Source organism: Drosophila santomea, chromosome 3L (genome assembly GCF_016746245.2).
Source record: "Drosophila santomea strain STO CAGO 1482 chromosome 3L, Prin_Dsan_1.1, whole genome shotgun sequence".
Taxonomy (NCBI): Eukaryota; Metazoa; Arthropoda; class Insecta; order Diptera; family Drosophilidae; genus Drosophila; species Drosophila santomea.
In genome coordinates, this window is record NC_053018.2 from 12,526,712 (window position 1) to 12,551,523 (window position 24,812).

Below are 24,812 nucleotides of genomic sequence, written 5' to 3' on the forward strand. Positions count from 1 at the left end.
CAAAGAGTAAGAGTAACAAGTGCATTTTTTCATATAAAAAGTTAAATAATTAAATATTGCATTTAGCATGTTACTATGTTAAAAATGAATCATGTTAAAACATTTTACCATTTCTACTTACTATTGATTATTTTTTAGAAGACGAACAAGCACAATGTAATGAAAAATATTGTGTAAGCTTTACGCCCAACATAAAACACATAATTCTAAATTAAATATAACAAAATACTGTGCTCTAATTATTCTTAAAGAATACCTTATTTTGACTTGACATTTTTTATTGTTTTATATTTTCAGTTGCACACCTATTTTATGATTTCTGTATACCTAATTCTTGCTCTTTTTGGATGTGACAGATTTGAAATATTTTTTCTATGGCACTCAATTACACGTAGCAATACATTTTTTATAGAATTGCCATGGAACATCCTGATGGTCCTTTTGCTCATTACAATTCCGCTGGTGACAGAATGCGTCGCCTGACAAGTCCTATTTCAGGCTCAATTTTCAGCGTCATCCTGAATACTCCTGAAACATCCTGAAACATCCTGAAACACCCGGGAAAAACCCATCGCAACCCCAACCCAAAAATCCGAAAATTCGAAATCGGGTGGTTGCAGTTCGCAGCGTAAAAAGCGTAGCGCATAAATGACGCGGCTGTTTGCAGCGGGACAGTGCGGAACGGAGCTTTAAGGTCGGGGGCGATGAGGCAGCTTGTTGGACAAGTGGCGTCCTTGTTTTGCGGAATGCCTTGTTTCGTTTTTTTGCCGGCGAGATTTTATGGCGCAGAAAATTGAATGATTGATCGCCAAAATAGGCGCAACTAATTAATTTTGCGACCCCGACAGTTTGGGGTGCGGAAGGGGGCGTGGCTGCATCGATGATGTCAAACCGGGGGCCACCTGCAAAAAGGACGACTTCTTCCTCCTTTTTTTTTTTTACTTACCAGCAGGCAAGGCGGTTGAGCTGGACGTTCTACATTTGCATAATTTGCAACTTCATTTAAATGGATTCATCAGGTTATATATGGAATACATTGAATTCGGGGCATTTTCACACGTGTGCCGCATTTTTCGAGCTTTGAGCCTGCCACGCCCCTTCATCGAACCGCAATGCCACCGTTTGCGGTTCACTTCGTTTTTGTCATTAACTTGCGGCAATGCGGCAATTCTATGTGAGTAGTAACGCCCCGCCACGTGGAGATGATTTAAGTTGGGATCCGGACCAGATTGTAGTTTTCCAGGCAGTCACATGCCAACTAATTTATTCATGACATCATCATTAAGATGTCCTGGCGCCCCCTTTGAATCCTTTGAAGCGCCTCCCCTGCTCACCTCGTATTTGCTTAATCGGAGCTTCGTTTGCTTCCGTTTGCTCTTATTTATGTTTACTTTGCGTCGAGCCAAGGCAACTACTTTGTTTATGTTGGCTTCCTTCGAGGAGGCTTTTGGGGGGTTACCCCTAAGCGGAGGTCTTTTCCGAGTCATTCCGGTCCTTGTATGAATTTTAATCAGTGTTGGATTGCGGCACGTGTGGTGTTCACCAAGGTGTTTTCCTGCGACAGCAAGTAGCAAGTAGCAAGTAGAAAGTAGCTTGTGAAGTTGAACTCGCTTCGCGCTTAGCACCTAAGTATCATCCTTGAGGATAATAAGGTGTGATGAGTGAACATTTTTAAACAGTAATCTATCAAGCTTGGCTAAAACAGCGATATATATAACCATTCTCTTTATAAAAACTATTTATATAATCAGGAAAGGTTCTGCATATCGCAGGTTCAAAAATGAAGTAGTGGTTTTTAGTCGAAATCTAATCTAACCTTATACTTAAGTGGAACCTTTAACTAAACCCTTCTGAGCTTCGATTTCAAGCGATTTGGCAGCCAATACAGAAAACAATTGGGCGCATAAGCGATTGACTTGCGACAGTAAAACCATTGCCGTAATATCCTGCCGATTCTGACGAATGGCCAGCAATTTGCGAGTCCTTTGACAACCTGCAAGTGCATCTGCACTAATCGATTCTGGAGTCGAGCTGGTAATTAACTTTGCAACACTTGCAGTGGCCGTAAAAGTGGCATAGGACATGAATGGCACCCCGGTCCACACGCAGCAAGCTGCATGCACCATTTTCCATGCCCCATGCGCCATGCACCATGCACCATGCACCATGCTGCATGCGCCCAGTTTTCTGCGGTGGCCGTGGCAGGAGCAAATATGTGTGTCCTTGTCAGCCGGCCGGTGGTCAAACGTTGAAATGTCAACAATGGCTAACGGTTTCCACGGCCCCCTTGCCACGTCCTTGCCCCCGCTGACGTCATGCCCGCACTTCATCACGCACGGAGTCACGACTCCGGACCGGAGTTCAGTGTCCAGAGTCCTGAGTCCTGAGTTCTGAGTCCCGAGTCCCGAGTCCAGAGCCCAGAGTCCAGGATCCAGAGTTCGGAGTTCACCACAGTCGCAGTGGCAGTCACAAAAAGGCGCAAATTTACATTTACATTGACTGAATGATGCCGATGGCCTGGGCGTTCATGGAACATGTCCTGCGCACAGAGTTTGATTGATTTCGAGTGCGTGTTCGAACACGGAAAAAAAAGGATATAAATGACATACCAAACTAATTTTATGACGGGAATATAAATTCCCTGAAGTATGCATACAATTCATGGGACAACTCTATTTATTTAAATAAAAGCTATATACATTTATACATATTTCTATCGTTGCTTGCATTTTAGGTGTATATTCCAGGTAGGTGCATATTTCATTAAGTCTAACTAAATAATTTACAGTTCTAAAACATTAACATAATTTTTTAAAAGGGATGCCTTACTTTGTCTGTGTGTATTTCGCTTGAATGTATATCCTATCCGTTCTGATGGCCGGCAACGAGTCTTGCGTAAAAACCACGAAATATATTTGGTTTGTCATTGGAGGCAGTGAAGCGTCCACCGAGTGGACAGTGGGGATAGATAGGGCATGCACCCCACTCGCATGGAGTAGCTCCCGGGGTCCTGAATCCTGAGTCATGAGTCCTGAGTCCTGGAGCTCCGGCTACTGTAATGCCGAAATGTAACCAGCCATATTGACATGGGACGCACACGAGTGTCGGTGTTTCTTTTCATGTCCGTACGTGCATGACAAGTGGAGCCTCAATTGGTTGTCCTGCAGGACACTCACACGCACACACATGTATTCCCCCACTCGCACACAGAGGCAAAAAGTCATGGCCGTTTAACTGATTTTGCAGTGAAGCCATGTTGGTTTTTTTCACTGGTTACACTTCGTTCCGTTGGCTTGTTGTTTGTGTCATTTGCCTGCCATGCGGTTGAACGAGTGCTTTCCTATCGGTGTGCCTTGCGGATGTGTGTGAGTGCGAGAGTGCACGGGTGTGTGTGCGTGCGGGGACCTTCATATCCTTGTGTGTGCATGCATGTGGTGTGCATGCAATGTCCTTGTGCAAACTTCCCGCACTTTGTCGTCGATGCTCTCGTTTTTGTTGTCGCCTGTCGCTGGTCTTTTATCGTTTCCTTGTCGTCCTCGTCGTCATCCTGGCAGCGTATCCTTGCTCCTTTTGTTTGTACTCGAGTCCTTTTTCTTATTTCTCGTGCGGCTGCGCCAGTAGTTTGGCTGGTTTTTTCTGCTTCTCCGTTTTTTAATAAGTTTCGGGATCCTGAAAATCAATTTTGGTCAAGCGATGGGACATTTTTCGGTGGTCTTTTGTGTAGTTTTTGTGGGTATTCTTCAACTACCCCTGTCATCATTTATTTTTCTAGCTTAACTCGGATAGTAGAGTTATAATACAAGTTTCGGTAAATAGAATCGGTTATTTTCCGATTGCATAAATGATTAAAATACCCATTTTTCCTTGTAACTCATTAAAGTGCGATTTGAAAATGAATACAAATGCGAGAAGTGGCTCATGAATAATGCCATTGTGGCACTGCCTCATCGCGATTCCCTCATGATTCCTCTCATTACAAACATCCTCGATGACTGGGGCACTTGTGCTCAAGGACCTCAAGGACTACACATGTCAGCGCGGCGCAAGTTGAACTCTTGATTAGCTCTTTGCATTTTTTATCGCTGCGATCAGCATCTACAGCATCCGCTCAATCGAGCATCGAGTGGCGGGTATCTATATCAATAATCCTTCATTCGAGCCCATATCTGTGCAGTGATATCTCGCTATGAAAAACTCCCAGGGGCAGGCAAACACACTCGAAGCGTGGCAGCGCGTGGCGCTACTTAATTGTTAAACATTTTGTAACATTTCGCCGAGATTAGCATCGCAAAAAGCAAAAAAATCCTAAAAAAAAGCGAGGGGAGTTTAAGCGAAAGCGGGGTGTGGTCTTCGCAAGTCAAACAGGTCCTCACAATGGAACTGGGAATGGGACTTGTATTGGGACTGGGAACTTGAATCTGAATCCTCTGCCGCGGGTTGTTGTGCTGTTTGTTTGTTGCTGCTGCGATTGTGATGCGCGGATAATCTCCGGCGAGGCACGTGGGCACTCTGTTTGTTTATTTGTTCACCGGACTGGCTGACTGGCTGGCCAGTTCCTCACTGCTCCTCACTTCGCGATTTTGTGATTTTCCAATTTTAATGGTGCCCACGATTGGAAAGGTGTAATATGTTAAAGGCAACAAGGAGCGCGTGCTCGGGACACGCGGCACAGATTTTTCACATGGATAAGCTTTCTTTCCCTTTGCTGTTGCACAATTTCCCATTTCTTGTTTCCATTTCGGAGGTCAAAACTTTGCGGAGCGCTGAAGTTGGCTGAAAACGAATCGTACAGTGGGCACTTGTTCTGGTTTTATTAAAATTGTTTATCTGATTTAACAACACAACTACTTATATTTCATTATGATGGGGAGCAATTTAATTGAGTCATCTCATTTTACTAGGTAAATAAACATATTCAGTTTTCTAAACTAGGAAAGAAATATTTTCTTGAATTTGTAAACATTTTAAAAAATTAATTCCACAACCCAAAGTAATAGTTTAAGCTGCAAAAATCAAATACTTTCTGTAACGAACTAAAAACATAAAAAGGTACAGATACAGCTCAGATACTATAATTCGATAAGATTAGATTAGAAATGAAATACCTTTTTAAGTAAACTTTACATTAAATACGTTGAACATAAACATAATAACTTTAATAACTGAGAAAACTTAAATACTTATCATAAGTAATAGTTTCCCCATAACCAGCCACTGTAGCTCTAAGTTTTAGCCATTCGACTAAGCCTTTTGGCATGTCCTTATGACCATTACTGTGTTGCTCCTGTGGATGCTTTGCTGTTTTGCTGTTTTGCTGGTGTGTGTGTGTGACCACTATTGCTTCGCTGCCATTTTGGCCAGCGGACTTTTTTCCTTCTAATATTTTTGGCGACTGCTGCCGCTTTTGGCGCAGCCATTTTGTTGGATCCCCGCCCCCGTTTGGGGAATTTACTCCGCCGCCTTTCCCTTTGGCACTCGACTCGGATCGAGTCGCAAGCATTTTTCGCTGGCATCGCATTTTTTTCGTCCTGCTCCTTTTTGCCACTATCCTGGTGCTGCCAAAAACCATATCCTGTGCGCTATTTGCTTTCCTCGATTTCTATTTGCGCCCCAGGCGGTCGTGTGTGTTGGTGCTGGTGTGTGTGTGTGTGTTAGCCAGTAGTAGTAAGCGTGTGTGCCAGAGTATTTCTAAGTATGCCGAGCATGTAGCTTTTGGTATTTATGACTATTGTCGGAAAGCAAATATTTGTCTGCAGCGCATAAAAACAACAGTTAAACGAACGGGCTACGTATACGGAATATGTATGAGATGGAGCCTTGCAGTGTGTGTGCCTGTGTGTGTGTGAGTGTGTGTGTTGGCCATGTATTGGTATTTTTTCTGGCCATTTCCCCATTGCTTTCCTTTGCACTGAGAATAATAATAAAAACAACTCCAACAACCACAACAAGTGGTAACAACGGCCAACGGAAAACTACCACTACCAAATGTGACGTCGTTGGTTCGGTATTTTTCTCTTTTTTTTATTGTTTATTCACTGTTGGTCAGAATTTTTATGCTTTTGGATTTTCAAGCTGACCTCAAGCTGCTTTTGGTCCTACAAGCGCCGCCTAGCCATTGGCCACATTTGCAGAGCACCAGACGATTTGGCCAGAAGCTGTGAATATTCCAAGATTTATCAGTCTAACTTCTGCAGGATTTAACATTATGCCTATTTCAATGGAAAAACTCGAATAATCAGAAAATAAACATTTACCAAGTATGGAATACATATCAAAAGATTTGTGTGATTTTAATGGCATTAATTTGTTATAATTATAAACTAAATATAGTAACATCAATGCAGTACTAGCTTGAAACGCGTTGCTTAAGATGAACCATCAAATGATTAACGGGGATATCTTTCATCTGAAAAGATCATGCCACCCATGGTGATAGGAATTGTTTTGAGAACCCCGTGCCCCTGCCACTTCCCTCCTCATTGAATCCGCACTAAACAAACCTCGAAATCGTTCCCATGGGCCGAATCACACACGAATTCGGGGACAGATTGAAATGACAACTTTTAGTATCGCAGATTTGCCATGAAGCCATGAAGTACGGTTAACGGCTGGGCGGACACAGATGCACAGATTCGTATCCATATCCGAATGCGTATTCGTATGAAGGCAATTTGTGTAAATATTGAAACGTTTGTGCTGAGAACGAGTCGCAATCAGAGATTGTGCGGCTGATTGGAGTTGGCAAACTGAAATTGGGCGAAGAGGGCGAGATTTTTGGGGGAGGATTGGGCTGTGAAGCTGTGAAACTTTCAAAATTGCCCTGCTGTTTGCCAACGCTCCCATTAATCCCAAAAGCGATATAAACTATTTACCCAAAGCGAAAGTGAATTGTATCGCCGTAGATTTTCCCACTCGTAAACCGATAACCTCTGTCAATGGATAGTGATGAGAATTCACACCAATTCATGGGCAGGCAATGACTCTAATGACTGACCACTGACCCAAGAAATGCGCAAAATTCAAATATTTTTCAAATTAAACTTAAAACACTTTGCAGCGCACAAATTTGTTGTTCTCCGCTTTTTGGCATAAACGCTTTTTACACTTGACTTCAAATCGCTCAAAGGACGCGTTTTATGCGTTTGCGTTTTGGCCAGAAACGAGATAAAAAATCCAACAACAAAAAAAATAGGAAATAAGTATCAGGAGGAGAGAACGCACGGATGGAGATCCAAAGAGTGGGTGGCCAAAGTGGGTGGCCCAAGTGGGTGGCACTGGAGGGCATTTGTCGGGTTACGCATCAAAGCGCCCGTATGAAAAATGGCCAAAGCGCGATACGCCAAATTGAAAGCAAGAAAAATATGGCTGAAATGTTGCTTTTTCAAACGGCCAACCGGCTGCCCATGATGATGCTGCTCCGCTCCAGCGTTTGAAACGAGGATGGGTTGTGGTTGGGTTGGGTTGGGGATAGGAACTGGGGATGGGGATGGGGATGGATGGTGACGATGATGGCGATGATGCCAAGCCTGCAACTGATGATGGCGCCCTGCCAATGATGAATGCGTCCAAAAGCCCGTTCGCGCTCACATTCCGCGTTCTCAACGCAAATGAAATTGGAAAATGTTCTGGCAAGCAAAAAGAAAATTCTACCCCACCATCGAAAGGGGGGTGGGGGGATGTAGTTGGCGGGAAGGGGAAGGCGTAGGGGGAGGGGGAGGGGCAGACCTGCTGGATCGGCGACTAGCAAAATGAAAAATAGTCAAGCAGAAGCAGCACGCAAACAATTTTGCGGGGCCATCGATTCAGCTGCGAACAGTGCTCTGAATAGATTTTAATTATTTTGTAAATGAATGAATCATAAATGTATTACGCCGAAACTGAATGGTATCGAATAATATTTAAATTGACTGGTACTATTTTTAACCAAGCTATAAGATACACAGATAAAAGGGCTTTGAAATAGTCAGAAAAAGACGATTTTTAATAATTTTTATTAAATGTACCCAAAAACAAACTATAGAATCTCGGATTTTATTAGGCGCTTAGCGTAAAGAATTTTTTTTACTAGATATTTGTTTAGTAATATAACAAAATATATTTAAAAAGTAATTTGAAAGAACCATAATAAATGTATTAATATTTTCAGGATATATGTATAATCTTTACCTTTCAAAGTGCTGAAGCTATACAATTTTAAATTTAAAATTTTTTGTTTTGATGACATCAATACAAAGAAAAGAATTAAGCAACATAGAAATTATAATACATAAATATTACTTTATAAGTATATGGTCACTGCTATATAAAAGTTATTAAAAATCTATTTTTTATTAAATTTTAAATATTGAAAAGTTTAACATGTGAATCACAGTGCCCGACTGCTATTGACGTTGGCCATTTGGAAATATAAGTTTTATGGCTTATGCTGGGCGGCTCTAAACACGCGTATGAAAAGCGCACCAGCCCTGCCAGTCCCTCCCCCGCCCTCTTCCTCAGCGCCCCTCTGATGCCCCGCCCCCTGACCTTTGACCAGCCCCCAAAATCTGCAAAATCTCCGACGTAGCCGGTCACTGGCAGCTGAGCAATTTATTGCCGCTCCAGCGAACGCCAAATGAATATTGGTTTCGGTTTGGCCAACTGGGGGGTTCTATTTGATTTTGGCTTTAGCGTATTGCCAATATTTGTATTTGTCTTTGGCGTTTGTCGTTGCCCGAAAACTTCAAAGTATCATTTTCATTTTGACAGACAGAAAACGGGGGCCATAGACGCTGGCCCACAGGCGCTTAAATATTTGGGGAAACGAGAGCTGGGCAGCGGGGGAATCAGGGAATCAGGGGAATCAGGGATTTGGAACCTCACTTTGGCCACAGATGGGAGTTTACAGAATTCAAAAATTTCACACCATCTCACAACTGTTTGTTTTTGCGCCGGAATGCAGTTCGAATGCGAATGTTATTGCGAAACTGAATGTTCCTGACTCACACTTACACTCAAACTCACACTCACACTGGCCAGCCTCATTAAAATTAAGCCCGAGTTTCGTATAAACATCTTCGGCAGTCGTTTCATTCCCGATTATAAACAATGCCCAAGAGCAAAATCCAAAGACAAATAAACCACAACAGCCAATAATAAACGGAGAATCAGTGGGAGTCATCATGGTAATTATATACGGATTTCGATTCGAGGAGTTTGGGCTGTGGGGCCACATCAAACAGCACTGAAATGGACATTGAACAAACATGGAATATTATGCGAAATGACAGACGATGTTCAAAACTAAATTGAGCACATGCTGCGCCCCTTCACAGTCCCAGACTCCACTTGAGCCCTGACTTATTCGTCTCAGGTCCATTTTTGGCCTCAATCCCCTTCCATCGTGTCCTTCAGGTCCTGCATGTCCTGTTATGAGTGAGGCGAGACTTCATGTCTGTCAGACTCGCAACCCGCACTCTCGATGGGAATCCGGGGGTTAGAGGCTGACTACGAATATGGATATGGATACGGATGTGGACGGAGGCGAAGGTTGTTGACACAGATCGGCGCGCCAGGCACAAAATTATTGCGCTGAGATGCACTGGAAAAAATCTCACGCTGTGCTCAAAATGATTTCAAATTTGGAAAAGCACCTAGAAGCTGGTAAAAAGAGTTTATTCAATACATTTGTGGGTGGTTTAACAGAATTTAAAGGTTTTTGGCGAACCGATTGAAAATATCAGATTTTTTACAAAATTTTTTTTTCTATTTTTTTTATTAAAAATATTCAGTTTTTTTCCGATAGCAGTAAAAATAGTTGTCCAAAAGTGGAATGCCATACCTCGTTGTATGTACATACATTGAAATTATAATTTTTTGTCATTTTTCGCAAATTTTGCTGATGGTACCCCTTATTGAAAATGCAAAAATTTGTTAATTTTTTTTTTTTCGAAAACGGAAAATGTAGGGATAGACATAGTTAGCTATGTTTATTAGCAGCCCAAAACAGTCTTTTTTTTAGCTGTGCGTCCATTTTTGGCGAAGCTATGGCAAAAACGCCGATTGAAAATATCCGATTTTTTACAAAAATTCGATTTACAAATATTCGATTTTTTTATAAAAAATAATCCGTTTTTTTTTGATAGCAGTAAAAATAGTTGTCCAAAGTGGAATGCCGTAGCAGTTCAGAAAAGTAATGACCGCATAGTGTCACTTTTAAATTAATCCAATAACAAGAAGTAACATAAAAGTGTTTCTCAGTGCATTTGAGCCGCAGCGAGTGGAGAGCGAAATCTAAACATCTGCAAAATTACGCGCATAAATCCTTTAACACTTCTCCTTCGACCTGGACACTAGACACAACCCATTGTTGGGGTTGCATTTGCCACGCGGGGCACCGTCAAATTAGCCCACTTCAGGGTCGATCCTGCTGCGATCTCCTCCTCTTCCCTCTCTTCCAGCGAACAGGACTCCTTTCTCGTGGCGGGTGCAGTGCAGCATATCTCATGCCCATTGTTTACACACTTCATACTTGGTGGAGGGAGTGGGTACACGATAAATAAATAGTATGGTAAACTACTTTGTTCAACATGAATGGTAGGTACCTTCAATATGAAGTTTATGGAGGGTATGAAGAAATCATGGAATATTATTTATTAGAAAAAATTAAATTGTATTTAATCCTTTACCTACTATCTCATACTATATACAATTCGAGTACCCAGAAAATCTTTTTAGTTAAGTGCCAGCAAATTAACCCAAAGACTATTCAAGTTCTCCCAATATTTTCGCTCCGTGTAGTAGGCGCGTGTAGTGTTGACAGTTTACGCAGTATCTCCGTGTCGGCTGAGCAGCTGCAACGATGTCCTTCTCGTGGCTGAATGCCTATGAGTATGCCTAGGGACCAGCTCCTTCGGAACCTTCGGAGCCTCCGACTGGCGGCGACCCTTGCCAAAACAAACAATGACACCACCCGCTCCATCTGGGCGGTTTCCTCTTGACTGGACGCCAATGCGAGTAGTCGAGCTGTTGAGTTGGAGTAAATGTTTCCATCTAATGACCCCTATCCCGAACTCCGACTCCTGCTGCTGCTGCTGCTGCTGCTGAGATGGTGGTCCTGGCTTTCTCGAGGTCCTGAGGCATATTTTCAAGGAGTCTTGTGCGGTTGCTTCGGCTGGATTTTCTTTCTTGCTACTCACTACTTACCACTTACCACTTACCACTTACCACTTTGCAATGCCAATGTCTGTGCCTCTTTAGCGCTTATCATGCTCAAATGGTAATTGAAGGGCCATAGAAGAACTATTTATCCTGAGGCTTCCGAGCGTGCTCTCCTCGATGTTGTTGCTGTTGTTCTTGTGGTTATTCAATATAACTCAGTCGTTTGCCATTGATGAAAGGGGCAGCGGGAGGAGGAGAGGTGAGCGGTTCATACACACAATGGATGCATTGAACCCAAACCCGAATCAGAATCTAAATGCCAAACCAACCCAACCCAAACCAAAATAAAAGCAACTCCGAGCACTACCCTTTGCCATTTGTTTTCGGATGTTTTATTAAATTTGTTTCCAGTGCCCTGGTATCCTGGTATTATCCTCCCCAGTTCGAAATCCTGTTTGCCGTCGAGTTTTATGACAATTTCCACTTTTTGCCATTGTCGATTTGATGTTATTACCGCTCTCCGTTTTGTCTGCCGACTTCGAACTTATCGAGTGCATAATGTTGTCATCATTATTATGCTGATACTACAATTAGTGGATGGGTTTTTGGGTCTTGGATTTGGGTTTTGGGTTTGGGTTGGCGCACAGTCGCCGTTTGCCAGTTGTCAAGGTTAATTGAATTTTCGCTTAGCCGCGTTTTCCTGTTGCCATCTATGTCAGTTGATATAACTACTCGTGACTATCTTTATTGGGGGGCAGCTGTAAACCATAATTTCGCCACAGCAGTGGCCAGGATACTAGTGATGGCATGGCCCTGGCCATTAACCTTATCTCTAACCGATCCCCCGTCCAATGGGTTTTACGGCCAAGGATTAATTATGCACACGCCTCCGAATTTTTCGCCTATTGCCGTCATAAAGTTAGTCATTCGGAGGTGGACTTTGGACGGAATAAAGTTGAGTGATTGCCGTGAAATGGCCGTAAATGTTTTATTTGGCCATCGGTGGATAGCGTTCTCTGTTGACATTATACTTTATCATAGAGAATTACCTATTGTACCAACAGACAGACAATTGAAAAGGTACAATACAATTTAACCTTCTATATAAGTGCCTTAATAATTGTATGCCAATCTTAAAAGTGTTTATTTATAGCATCTCTGCTTTAAGCTGGTGCATGAACACATTTATTTGTTGTTTAAAGCTTAACGAATTTATTGGCTAATATCTGTTATCATATTAACTTTTAATATTTCGTTTCAAACGACTTCTTTTCCCCTTGTTCGTTGCAGTCGTTTGATGCCAACGATTTGGATTCAGATCCCGTGAGCTGCCGTCCTAAACTTCTAATAATTGCTTTAAATTCAGCGCACACTTGGCAGCGACTTGGATCTGCTGGATGCGAAAAGCATTCCCTTCAGATTGAGGGAAAATTCGTGCAGCAGCAGCAGCAGATACTTTTCGCCGCCTTTGTTATACTCGTAATTCCGCAGCAAGTGCGCACATTGCTGCTGCTTCGGTGGCCTTTGTGCCAGTCGAAATCGGTAAATAAAGTTTTCAAAGTTGCACAAACTGGCAGCAACAACCATCCACGGAGGTGAAGTGAACCGTAGCAACTGGAAAGCGGGAAAAAACAGGGCAAAGAGCCAGCAAGCCATGCCGATTCCTTGTACAAGTGCCGCTGCTCGATGCCAACAAGTTTTTGGCCAAAAACTCACCCACTTGGCCAACTGGCAACCAACTGGCTTCGTCTCCTGCTACTTGCCAGGTATCCATGCTAAGCCACGTAGCACATATCCAGCGGAGGCGACTCCTTGGCCCAGCTTCCCAGCTTCCCACTTCCACTTCCACGCCTGGCAGCCCGCTGAGCCAAAGCCTAGTCTTAAGCCGTGGGCCAAACATGAAGTTACTGCCAGGCGTTCTTGGCCCAAAAGGGGGCCAAGAATTCGAGCTGCGACTCCAGAAGTAGCGCCAAACTTTTATGCACAGCACCATGTTTGGTTTGTCTTTCCAGCTTCCGCTTTTCTTCTTGCCACTCGGGTTTCTTGTTCCTTCATCCTTTCTCTCCTTTCTCTGTGTGAGTGTCAGTGCCTAGGTGTGTGTGTGTGTGTTTGCGGGGGCGTGTAGTTGGGGTTTGGCAGGAAATGGGGTTGCCTCCCAGTTGTCGGTGGGCTTTTGATGCTCATACAGGGTGACATTACCACTTCCGCTTTAAATCGTTGGAATTCAGAGGGACATGCAAATAAATAAAGCTTAAAGTAACTTTTATAAATTTACTTACAAATTTGTAAGTGCAGAAGTATATAACCTTTATAACAACACAATACCCACTTTCTTATGATTTTTTATATTTTTAATAACTGCTTAAAAACATTAAATGTAATAATCATTTAAATATTAAAAAAAAATATCAACCTTTTTTTTTTAGTAACTACACACAAAAAGGTCAAACTTAATCCAACTTAAGGTGTTTCTGAACGTTTAAAGAAGGGAATATTTTTAGGAAAAGGCACATCATCATTTTTCTATGCCAATCAATATATAGATTCTACTTCACTTTTACAGGCAGCTAAATACCGAAATAAAATCATATTTTATAGAAATCGTTATCCAGTAATAGAAACTAGTTCAAATATATAGAAGAACTCCTTTAGGAATTTCTAAAAACTTTTGTTGTGGCACATGAAGTCCTTAAATCACCTGCTCAAAGTATTGAGAGGCACCCGTTCCTGTTCTTGTTTATCGCCAACTTTCTGCACCCGCAAAAAGTAAAATGCAAGTGCAAAAAAGCGTAAAAGACGACAAGGCCATTGTTTTTTTCTGCCTCTGCCTCTGTTGCTGCCACTGCCACTGCCACTGAAACTGGCACTGCCACAGCCTCTGCTGTGTTTGTTGCCATTGTTGTTGCTGGCATTCTGGTCCAGTCGTGCCACTCAAAGCGCCAACAGCAGCAGCAACAACTCAAGGAAATTGTCGCCGTCGAGCGGCAAACACGCCAAAGTTGCCGCGAGTGCAAGTGCAAGTATGTCTTTGTGCCCCATGAGCAGCAGCAACAACAGCAGCAACAACAGCAGCAACAACAGCAACAGCAACAACAGCAGCAGCAGCAACAGCAACAACAGCAGCAACAACAGCAGCAGCAGCAACAACAGCAGCAGCAGCAACAACAGCAGCAGCAGCAGCAGCAACAGCAGCAGCAACAACAACAGCAGCAGCAACAACAACAGCAGCAACAACAGCAGCAGCAACAACAGCAACATGCAGCTGCCACACGCCCACCGATGGCCGCCCACAAGCCAACTTGGTCTAGCATTAAAGCCAAGACATCTGGAAATATAAGAAAACCAAAAAAAAAAAAAAAGAAAAAACAAATGAAAATGGAAAAGCAGAAGCAAGCACTTCCCCTGCGCACATGCGCCGTGTGGCAAAATGGACGCCGGGGAAATGGACAGCCAATCGCAGTGAAGCTGAGGTGTGGCCAGCGATTTGCGAGGGACTTGCTCTCCGCCAGAATTTCCCTCGCTGCTAATAATCACTTGAGACACGCGCACTGGCGCCGCAGAGAGGGGGTTGCTGCAACCCTTGCACCGGGTCAACCCCCGGCATCACGTGCAACACGAAGCGTTGCTGTTGCCTTTGCCGCTGCTGTTGTTGTTGTTGTTGCCGCAGGCCAAGCGGTACAAGCGGCAGTTGTTGCTCCGCTGCTCCGTTGCTTTTGTAAACAGGCGCAGGCGCAGTGCGCGGGGGTACGTTTCAGCTGGGATTTTTCGGGAGGGCAAAGTGAAATGCTTTGATTTCGCTGATGGTTCGATCACACGCCAACTGACAGCGAACGCGGCTGGTTGTCCTCGCTTCCGCAGCGGAAAAATAATACAAATTCGTATCGAATCGAAACGAACTCTAACTTAAACTGAAACTGAAACTGAATCTGAGCGTAGTTGAAATAATCAAAAGCAAACGAGCCCCTCGCTTTGTGTGTGTCGCGTGTTCTTGTGCCGTGTTGCATGTGACTTCATCGGAGACTCGAAAGTAAAACGTAAAAAAAAGGCGGTGTTTTGTGGCAACTTGTATAAGATGCTGGAGTTCTACCCAATGCCCACGAATCTGAATCCTGTCGGTGGCAGCTTGTACTCGCTGCAGCAGAATCATGGCGGTGCCCGATTCCTGGACAATCCCAATCCCGGCAGCATGACCGCCAGCAGCGGCAACTCCCTGCACCTCAGCAACAGCAACAGCAACAACAACAATCTGCCACCAAGCATTTCCGGCAACAACAGTCCCACGGCAACGGCTTCATTAACGGGGCAGCATCAGCAGCACCATCATCATCAGCACCAGCAGCAGCAACACCAGCAGCAACATCAGCAGCAACACCCCCACCAGCAACATCAGCAACACCAGCAGCAGCAGCAGCAACACGCTGCCTCGACCACGCCAGTGCCAATTAACAGCTGCCCCACGCCCACAGGACACAGCCCCCTCAGCAGCAGCAGCCCCACCAACAACAACAACAACAGCAACAATAACGGGGGCAGCAGCAGCAGCAACCTCCACGCTGCCTGCAACACATTAACAGCTGCTGCTGTTGCCGCTGCCTCTGCCGCTGCTGTGGCAGCTCCATCGGCAGCAGCCACCTCAGTTGCCACCTCGCAATTAGGCGGAGCAGTTGCTGCGGCGATTGCTGCTGCTGCTGCTGCGGCTGCCGCTGCGACGACAGCAACATCGACTGGCCCACCGGCCGCAGGAAGCGGAAATGCAAGTGGCAACGGAAACGGAAATGGCAATGGGAATGGGAATGGAAATGGAGCTGCTGCAGCAACGGCCTCGGCAGCAGCGGCATCCAAATTGTCGGCCGATTGCAGCGGACGCACAGGTATGTTCCAAAAGTATTTTGCACCGGCAGTCGAGCAATTTACCGGCTCGTTCCTCTTCTGGGGTTTTCACGCTTTTCGTTTTTGGCATACTTGCGTGTGCCCGGCCTGCGGCTCCGTATCTGTATCCGCATCAGCATCCGCCTTCGCATCTGTATCCGTGTCCGTGTCCGTGTCCGTCTACGGGTTCGTGTCCGTGTCCGGGAGCTCAGTGAGTCCAGGTGGGTCTCCAGATTGTGTACGACCACCCACACCTGAGTATGCCGGCAGTTTGCGTGCGATGTGCTTGGCTTTTCGGGGCCGAAGGAATGCTCCTCTAGGGGAAATATATAGGTTTTCCTTGTTGTCCCTTGCGGGTAAAGTTAAAGTGCTTGTTTCAAAGGTGTTTGTTCTCAAAACTTTTCATTAAGTTGACTATGCATATATTTTTGGTACATTTTTTATCACACCATTTTCAAAAGGGTTTAGTCAATAAAAATGAACTTTTAAAGTGGGAGCTTGTGCCCGTGAAAAGATAAAATTTTTTGTAACACAGTCGCTGAGTTATTAAAACATATCTAGTTACTGAAAGCTTATTACAAATTAAATGAAAAATATTTATTTGTTTAGTGTTGATTTTTATGCTGTTCAATACAAATTAGTTTAGAAAAAGTGGTATGATAGATTTGTCAGAGGTTAATTATTATTATATCAATATTAGTATAAATCCATGTTTAACTTGGGACTCAATTACAACTCAATGTCCAACGATTACAAAGAGTTGGATTTACCTTTTATGCAACTTAAATAGCCGTATGCAGATTGCACATTTAAATAAAAACAGGCAAAAGCAAATGTACGAAATGCACAATTTCCGGCTAACACGTACACTCCAATTGACAGAGGACAATAAATTATGAATTTGCAGTTGTGCTGCCGCACACACATGTTGTGGATAGTTCGGTGGGCGGATGTGTGGCAAGCATGGCGAAAGTATTTCCAAAAGTATGAACGCAAGTTGACCACAAAATAATTTTGACAATGAACCTGTCTGACATCCGGCCGGCACGGCCAAAGTCAAAAGGGGCGTGGCTCGACCAATAAAAGGCTATTAAGGCATGCCACACACTTCCTCCTCTCTCCCACACAAACACACACACACACACACTGATGCGTTGGCATGCAGGAACACACACACACACACTCGCACATATGACAGCCTCAAAATAGGCAACACTTTTCAGCTGAGCTGCAACGAAAGTGTTGCTGGGGAAAACTTTTGCGAATTTCCCTCCGAAATGCAAAGTGTGCAAACAATGTGTGTGATGCATATGCAGACCAGACCTCGTCCGAGGCTAAGTGGATTGTGTTTTTGGTTTTTTAGTGCCCCTCAGCCGCCACTCAACTTTGCATTTGCCTATGAAATTTCTATTAATGCTCGCATTCTGCCATTTGCCACTTGCCACTTGCCATTGCCCAAAATGGCAGCAAATAGTTTCCGTTTCCGCTTTTCCCTGCCGCCCCTCACCACTCCCCCCTTCCGAAACTACATTCTCCTCGGCAAACACTTGGCTAAACTACTATCGGTGCCCCACACTCGGCAGAGGTCGAGGAATTTCCAATGGGCTGCCATGGCGAGGGAGCTGTGCACTCGGGGGCAGACCACGGAAATGAGCACACTCAGTGTCAGGTATTCCACCGAGCGTATCAGCATACATATCTGGCTTCTGCGGTGGCTCCAACTTCGTCCGTCTTCCTCTATTCACCCCTTCACCCCCTCAGTCGCCAGTAGGTGTGCATTTGTGTGGCGGAAGTATGTGCCATACGCATAGCTCTGTGTCACCATCCGTTGAGATCCAGCTACACTGAAACATAACTCTTATTATCTAGATACTTTTTATATAACAAAAGTGTTAGCTTTTGACTAAGCATAGAAAAGTAAATACATTTTGTAGTTTATCTTCCATAAATGAGCTAATCTGCATCTTGCATATGTAGCTGGTTAATGTTTTTTGAAGACCATGCTATTTTTTATCCTATGATTAAAATAGCTCCATTTCCATTGTGTAGATACTACACAAGAGTTTTAAGTAGCCAGTTTGTCAGCCGAAATGAAAGCTGTCGCATTATGAGCTGTCTGTCAACGACGAACTGCTGCCAAAATCCGCGTGGCACGTGGACTGGACTTCAGTTAGTGGCCGAATTAGTGCCAGAAGTTGGTTGCTGTCTGCCGATTTATCTCCATATAACCGCGCCCTGCTGTCAATGTGTCAATAAATATGCACCATATAGTGCGACAATCGTGGGGCGTTTTTGTGGCAGATAAGCCCCTTTATCGCCGATAACGCCGAGGACACTTTCCTCTATTACTCCTATGTTTATCGTCGTCGAGTTGATTTTGGATTTATCTGCTGTTTAATCTATGTATTTGACATGAGTGCGCCGCACTTGTTTCAACTGTTTGCGCTTGTTGTTTGTTGATTTTTGGACAAGTAACGCCAAGGCTTTACCATTCAAGCCCAATGGCACACACACTCAATGAAGAGTCCTTTGTTGGCCAAAACAATGCAGGCAAATCGCACAGAAAGGCATTCATAAAACTGCAGCAAAATGCCATAAATTTCGATTAGATTACACAAACGAAATCCCGTCACAATATCAATGCTCAAAGCTCTAAAAAAAGCGGCCGAATTCAAAACGCAGCACTGTGTTTATCAAATGAATCATTCTCGATTTTTTGCTTGGCACATGCAAAAACCTTTATCGCCAATGCGATTGGATATGGATACTGCACAATAGGATGAAATGCAAGCCGAAAGAAAAAACGCATAGGAGAATGCCCGAGGACATTGTCAACTTTCCGCTGCACTGGCTTAGTACATAGGGATTTTCGTCCCTATTCCCAGACTATGTGTAACCCACACAGGCGCATTTGCGTAGATACGGCGACTGTGTGAGTGTGCGTGTATATAGGTGTGTGTGTGTGTGTGTGTGTGGGGAGAGGCCATTGTGCCAACCATAAATCATGCACATTTTTCTGCCACTGAGCCACAGCCATATAATATAACACTCCACTTCCATTGCCAGTTTCCCTGCACACTTTTCCCCGCTTTTCCTCGCTTTCCCTCCACACTTTCCCAACTCGCTGCTCATTTTTCAAATGCTTCCATACATTTTTCGTGGCGGTCGTCATATATTTTTTATGTTTACTGCAGGCAGCTTTTGTTGTGTTTTTCGGGTACTACTTTTTATGACTGGTTTACAGTTTCAAGAGCTCCGTCTACGGGAGGATTAGGTGCGTTCTACTTTGGGAAAGAGGAGCTGAAATCCAGGAGCTTCTCAATAGAAGATTAGCATTTTTTAAGGGACTTCGTTGAGGAGTAATGCCTTTGCTTGGATGCGGTGGCATATGCAATGGCAATTGAGCCATTTTTTTGGCCACTTTATATACATTGATAATCGAGATGGGGCTGTTCAATAATAAGCGAGCAAATACAGAAAACTTTACGTTTCAATTACGCATCAATAAGCTTTCAATACAAGCTGTTGCAGCGACGACGACAGATAATTTTTTCCTGCGGAGACTTTTCTTTTCTTTCTGGTTTTTCCCCTCTGAAACAGAAAGTGCGAAACAGCGAACGGAAAAACAAGAGAGACGTTGAAGCATTTTCACACGATTCGATTGTCAGCGCGCTCCTCGCTCCGTTGGCAGCACATGTCATGATAATTTCGCAGCGACATGTGCTGCCATCACGTATACGCCACGTACGCCCATCACAGGAGGCTACGCGGAGTAGCGAATAAGCGGAGATACACTGGTAAAAAGCACTAAATATTCAGATGCTTATTGGGATGCTAGTTTCTGTTCTTAAGATATATGCAAGATATATTCCAAGAAGGGCTTTAATATTTACTTGTATGTTCGGTTACAAAACCAAGTATGAAAATGATTATTTCATAAAAATTAACATCTCATTTTTTGTTCTATAAAATACTTAATATGTACACAACTATTTACTATGTCTTTCGCCTCAGTGCACAAGCTATTCAAAATGGACTCTGCAACTTACTAACGCGACTTTTTCGCCCCCATTTTTGCTTCTTTCATCCCCAGAAGTGGGTCACATCAAGTGCGAGAAGAACTTCGAGCTGTGCGAGGGCTGTGGCCAGAAGATCCATGACCGCTTCCTGATGAACGTGGGCGATGCCAACTGGCATGAGCAGTGCCTGGCCTGCTGCTACTGCGGCATGCAGCTGCACCACACCTGCTACGTGCGCAACTCGAAGCTCTACTGCAAGATGGACTACGACCGGCTGTTCGGTGTGAAGTGCTCCTCCTGCTGCCATGCGATCCTGCCGCAGGAGCTGGTGATGCGACCCATACCGAACTATGTCTTCCACCTGCCCTGCTTCGTGTGCTACGCCTGCCGATTGCCGCTGCAGAAGGGCGAGCAGTTCATGCTGCGGGATGGCCAGCTCTTCTGCTATCGCCACGATCTGGAGAAGGAGATGTTCCTGGCGGCCGCTGCTGCCCAGCACTGCGGCTTCGTCGGCCTGGACGAGGAGGATCTGCTGCGTCCGCGGGATGGCAGGAGAGGACCCAAGCGACCGCGCACCATCCTCACATCGCAGCAGCGCAAACAGTTCAAGGCCTCCTTCGATCAGTCACCCAAGCCATGTCGCAAGGTGCGCGAAGCCTTGGCCAAGGACACCGGGCTCTCGGTGCGTGTGGTGCAGGTGTGGTTCCAGAATCAGCGCGCCAAGATGAAGAAGATTCAGCGCAAGGCCAAGCAGAATGGTGGCTCCGGCGGTGGTTCGGGCAGTGGGCGTGGCACGGGCAGTTCCAGCGCCACCGACGACAAGGACACCAACGAGAAGGAGGACAAGTGCGTCAAGCAGGAGCTCGGTGGAGATAGCTCTGGTTATCTGGGCGGATTGGACAGCACTTTCGCCAGCCAGCCACTGAATCCGAATTTGCCCTTCTCACCGGATGGTAAGTTTAAAATGATTTATAAATAATTTAAAGGAATTTGCTAAAACAAATTGTCAAGAACCACTTTCTGAATGATTTGAAGTTTGATTTAGTCAAGTCTCTTTTTGTCTGCCAAGTAAAAATACTAATGGATTGCATTTTTTGCAGACTATCCGGCCAATTCGAATGACAGCTTCTGCAGCTCGGACCTCTCGCTGGATGGGAGCAACTTTGACCAGCTGGACGATGATGCGGACTCGCTGTCGCTGAACAACCTGGAGCTGCAGTCCACCAGCTCCTCCGGCAACCAGCACTCCCACTCGCACTCCCACTCGAATCCCCACGACATGCTGGCCAACCTGAACAACAGCCTGATAAACCCCATCGACAAGCTGTATCTCATGCAGAACTCGTACTTCAGCTCGGAGCATTAGGACATTGGACATGGGACATGGGAAATAGGACATGGGAGCACCGAGGCGATCGAGGGATAGAGACGAATTTATTAGCGTTAGAGTGGCAGGATCCGATGGACAAAGGACGCGAGGTCCTTGCTGTTACTTTACACGTAGCGCGTAGTTGGCACCTTCCGCATTCGGCGCATTAAGTTGGAGTCGTAGAACCAGATACAAGATACATCAAATGTGATTTTTTTAAGCTAATTGAAATTTTAAGATTCGCGGCGAAAAACGGGGCGGGCAGCACATTTTTTTGTTGGTCTAGACTCTAGAGGCAAAAAAACAAAAAAAAAATGTAGAAATCCTTGAAAAATGGTAAAGTGGTCAATGCGCCCCCTTATGTTTGTAAATAGTTTTAACCACCCGAGAAAATTGTTATTAAATGTAATTTAAAAGTCAATAATTGTATTAGCAAGTGCAATTTAATCTGTTCCCCTAAAATATACATCTTAACCGAATTCTTGCTACTGGCTGTAATTTTGTCTTTGAATTTACGTGTGCGTAGAAAACTTAAATGGGATGTAGTTGGCTTGCTCGTGTTAATATATTTAATTTTGCATATTATTTAGCCACTGTTTCTTTTTTTTTAATGCCAAGTCGTTATCCATAGTTATCTTATATATCTTGTTTTATATATATATTTTTTATTAATTTCAAACTTATTTAATCAAACTTATTTACATTTTGAACTAAGGATGATTTCAATTTAATATTATTAGAGGCATTATTCGGTAATAAATCAAGGATGAGGTCATGCATAATAAAATAAATATATATGAGGTTTAAATTCATTATGTTTTGCTGTACCGTTTGGTAATTTATTCACCTTTTGTTGAACAACTCATATTTTAAGGTTTCCCTTTATTTCTGGATTCACGATTTCTATAAATAACTTCGAAAGTAAAGCAACGTAAAATTCTGGAAATTGTTATTTTCAAATTTCAAAACGGCATTTCTAACCGCCAAATTAGCTGCCTGTACAAAGCTGGTTTCTACGAAACTCGAACAGCCTTAGCCTTGGCGCTGCCATATGTACAGAAATATTATACTATTGGCAGCTCTTCGACGGCCGAATTTTATTTTAGTCACGCAGTTTTAATTTTTAATTTGAATATATTTTTAATAATTTGTTACATTCTCTAAGACAATTCTTAATTATCGTTACTTCCGTAAATCGATATTGCAATATAGCGATATGTCGACATATCGATAGTTTGTTATTTTTATACCGCACATCCCTAAAAGAACAACGCGTTCAACAAAATCGCAATAAACAATAACAATGGTAAAAAATAGGATTTACTGGGAATTTAACAATTAACCTGAACGTTTTGTGTCATCCGCAGCTCTTTTACTCCTTCTTCAAGTCGCTGGTGGGCAAGGAAGTTGTGGTGGAACTGAAAAACGACCTCAGGTGAGCGCCGTTTGTTTACCGGCAAAATGAGGCAATTAATTTGCAATATATTTTGTTTATAACGAACAGCATATGTGGCACGCTGCACTCGGTGGACCAGTACCTGAACATCAAGCTGACGGACATCAGTGTCACGGACCCGGACAAGTATCCGCACATGCTGAGCGTCAAGAACTGCTTCATCCGGGGCTCCGTGGTGCGCTACGTGCAGCTGCCGGGCGACGAGGTGGACACCCAGTTGCTGCAGGATGCGGCACGGAAGGAGGCTGTTGTGAGCACGAGATAAGGATGCGACATCCCGGAACCTTTACCCTGTAGAAACTACCGTGGAGCTACCCATCTACCCATTGTTTCGTAATCTGCCCTAAAAAACTAAGTGAAATTCTGTTAAAGCAAAACCAATAAGAGGAATCCCCGTAAGAAGTCGCTATTTACGTTATTTACGTTATTTACGGCCCATCAATTTTGCGATGAGTCAGTCTCGAGGTTTCCGTGGGTGCTCCTCCCTCCACTTACGCACTGTCTTTTGGCTGTGTCTCCGTTTTTATCGCTCCACGCTTGAATGGAGCATGTGGATGGATGGATTGTGGGCCAAGTTTTGTGTCATGTTGATAATGGTCCATAAATTTGTATAATTGCTGTAACGATGTACTGGTTGTCTAAATGTCAGAATGTCTGGATGGCTTGTCTACACATCACCGGATACATGGAGTCGTACAAGGTTTCCGCAATGGGATGCTAAATTACACGACTATATGTACTATATGTACTTGCAGCCCGTTTTACGATTACAAATGCTATTATTGTGCGGCCCTCGAATTCAACCTTTTATCCGCAATAAAACGGAGGAGCCTGGCGGAATGCTTTTAATTTCTGGACCTCGACCCGCTCGTTAAGTGCCTCTTCGTCCGCCATCGAATGGCTTTGTTTGCTGGAATGCGTACTTAAAATAAAATACGCATTCGTGGAACACTTTTCGCTCGGCATTTACATTTGGGAATGGCCAGGGAATCGCCTTCTAAACTTTGCCAGTTGGTCAGCGGAACATCACGAAGTATCGAGCCATTAAAAGTTGAAGGGGTACAGGGAGAAAAAAGGCTAGCTACTTGAAAGGTCATTATTCCATAATTCGATTGCAGCTTTTAATATTTCTTATGATTGCTGGCTAATAGAAAATGTTTTTTAAATCATAATTAAACTAGTTATATATTCGTTTGTTAACCGGAAACCAATTTATTCAGAAAATATCTTTGACATGGAAAACCCCTCTTTTTTGTTAAATTCTTTAATTATTTTAGCTATTGCAAACAAGACTTTTTTGGTCAGTGCGAAGCATTCGCCGCTCGTCTGACTGCGCATAATTGAATGGCGGAGTTTGGGCCACGGCAGCGGAGTCCATCTTTCATTATTTGTGGTAATTGGGTTCCTGTTTCCGGCGCAGCGTCTAAATTTGAATTTTGAGGAGCATTTTCGGGCGCATTGTTCGTCGACTCCGGGTCGCAAAAATTGTTTTGCATTTTGGGCTAGAAAAAGTTTTTCTCCGAATTGGAATTTCTATTTTGCGGGGTGGCGCGAAGGGCAGTCTACTTGGTAAGGGAAAAGTGTCCTCCGGTCTGGCCTATCGCGATGGGGCGACCTCCGCCTGTGCCGCACATAAAAATTTTGTAATATACCCGTGCTCCGTGTTTCGGAGCGGATGGACGTGAGCTCTGTGGGATTTATGGGGCACACAATGCAGTACAGCCTAGTTCATCAACGTGTTGAGCTGTGCGTGGCGCGTAAAAGTTGGCTCGTAAAGTTACGCTGGGATCATTTGGGTTTTATTAAAAAATAAACTATACAAATTTGACACAGATTATTTATACATAAGTACGCACCAAAGTGCGCCGCACATGAATATGCAAACGGATGGGAGCTAAGCCCTTCCGAAGGACTCCTCTAATGACATGTGTGTGTGTTTGTGTGTGGTTCATCCTCCGGAATC

The 24,812-nt window shown here is 44.0% G+C and overlaps 2 protein-coding genes across 3 annotated transcripts; both read left to right on the forward strand.

The window, feature by feature from the left end:
* Positions 1-14,968: 14,968 nt before the first annotated feature.
* On the forward strand, positions 14,969-21,640 carry LOC120450093 (LIM homeobox transcription factor 1-alpha). 2 transcript variants are annotated; one of them, XM_039632886.1, is made up of 3 exons: positions 14,969-16,007; positions 20,099-20,977; positions 21,125-21,640. In XM_039632886.1, exons 1-3 carry the CDS (start codon positions 15,209-15,211, stop codon positions 21,388-21,390), a joined length of 1,944 nt encoding a protein of 647 aa, XP_039488820.1. In that variant the 5' UTR covers positions 14,969-15,208; the 3' UTR covers positions 21,391-21,640. The 2 variants fall into 2 exon arrangements, with proteins under 2 accessions (XP_039488820.1, XP_039488821.1); XM_039632887.1 differs by lacking the exon at positions 14,969-16,007 and adding an exon at positions 19,693-19,802.
* A 971-nt stretch (positions 21,641-22,611) lies between these two features.
* Positions 22,612-23,251, forward strand: LOC120448488 (U6 snRNA-associated Sm-like protein LSm2). Its single transcript, XM_039630517.2, has 3 exons — positions 22,612-22,699; positions 22,761-22,828; positions 22,898-23,251. The coding sequence occupies exons 1-3, from the start codon at positions 22,697-22,699 to the stop codon at positions 23,112-23,114; spliced, it is 288 nt and encodes a 95-aa protein (XP_039486451.1). The 5' UTR covers positions 22,612-22,696; the 3' UTR covers positions 23,115-23,251.
* The last annotated feature ends 1,561 nt before the right edge of the window (positions 23,252-24,812 follow it).

Excerpts from the sequence above, each read along its gene's own strand:
- LOC120450093 (XM_039632886.1), top strand. The coding sequence starts at position 15,209 with ATGCTGGAGTTCTACCCAATGCCCACGAATCTGAATCCTGTCGGTGGC. Across the intron at positions 16,008-20,098 it reads CGATTGCAGCGGACGCACAG|AAGTGGGTCACATCAAGTGC; the intron begins GTATGTTCCAAA and ends TTTCATCCCCAG. Across the intron at positions 20,978-21,124 it reads TTTGCCCTTCTCACCGGATG|ACTATCCGGCCAATTCGAAT; the intron begins GTAAGTTTAAAA and ends CATTTTTTGCAG.
- LOC120448488 (XM_039630517.2), top strand. Across the intron at positions 22,829-22,897 it reads GAACTGAAAAACGACCTCAG|CATATGTGGCACGCTGCACT; the intron begins GTGAGCGCCGTT and ends TATAACGAACAG.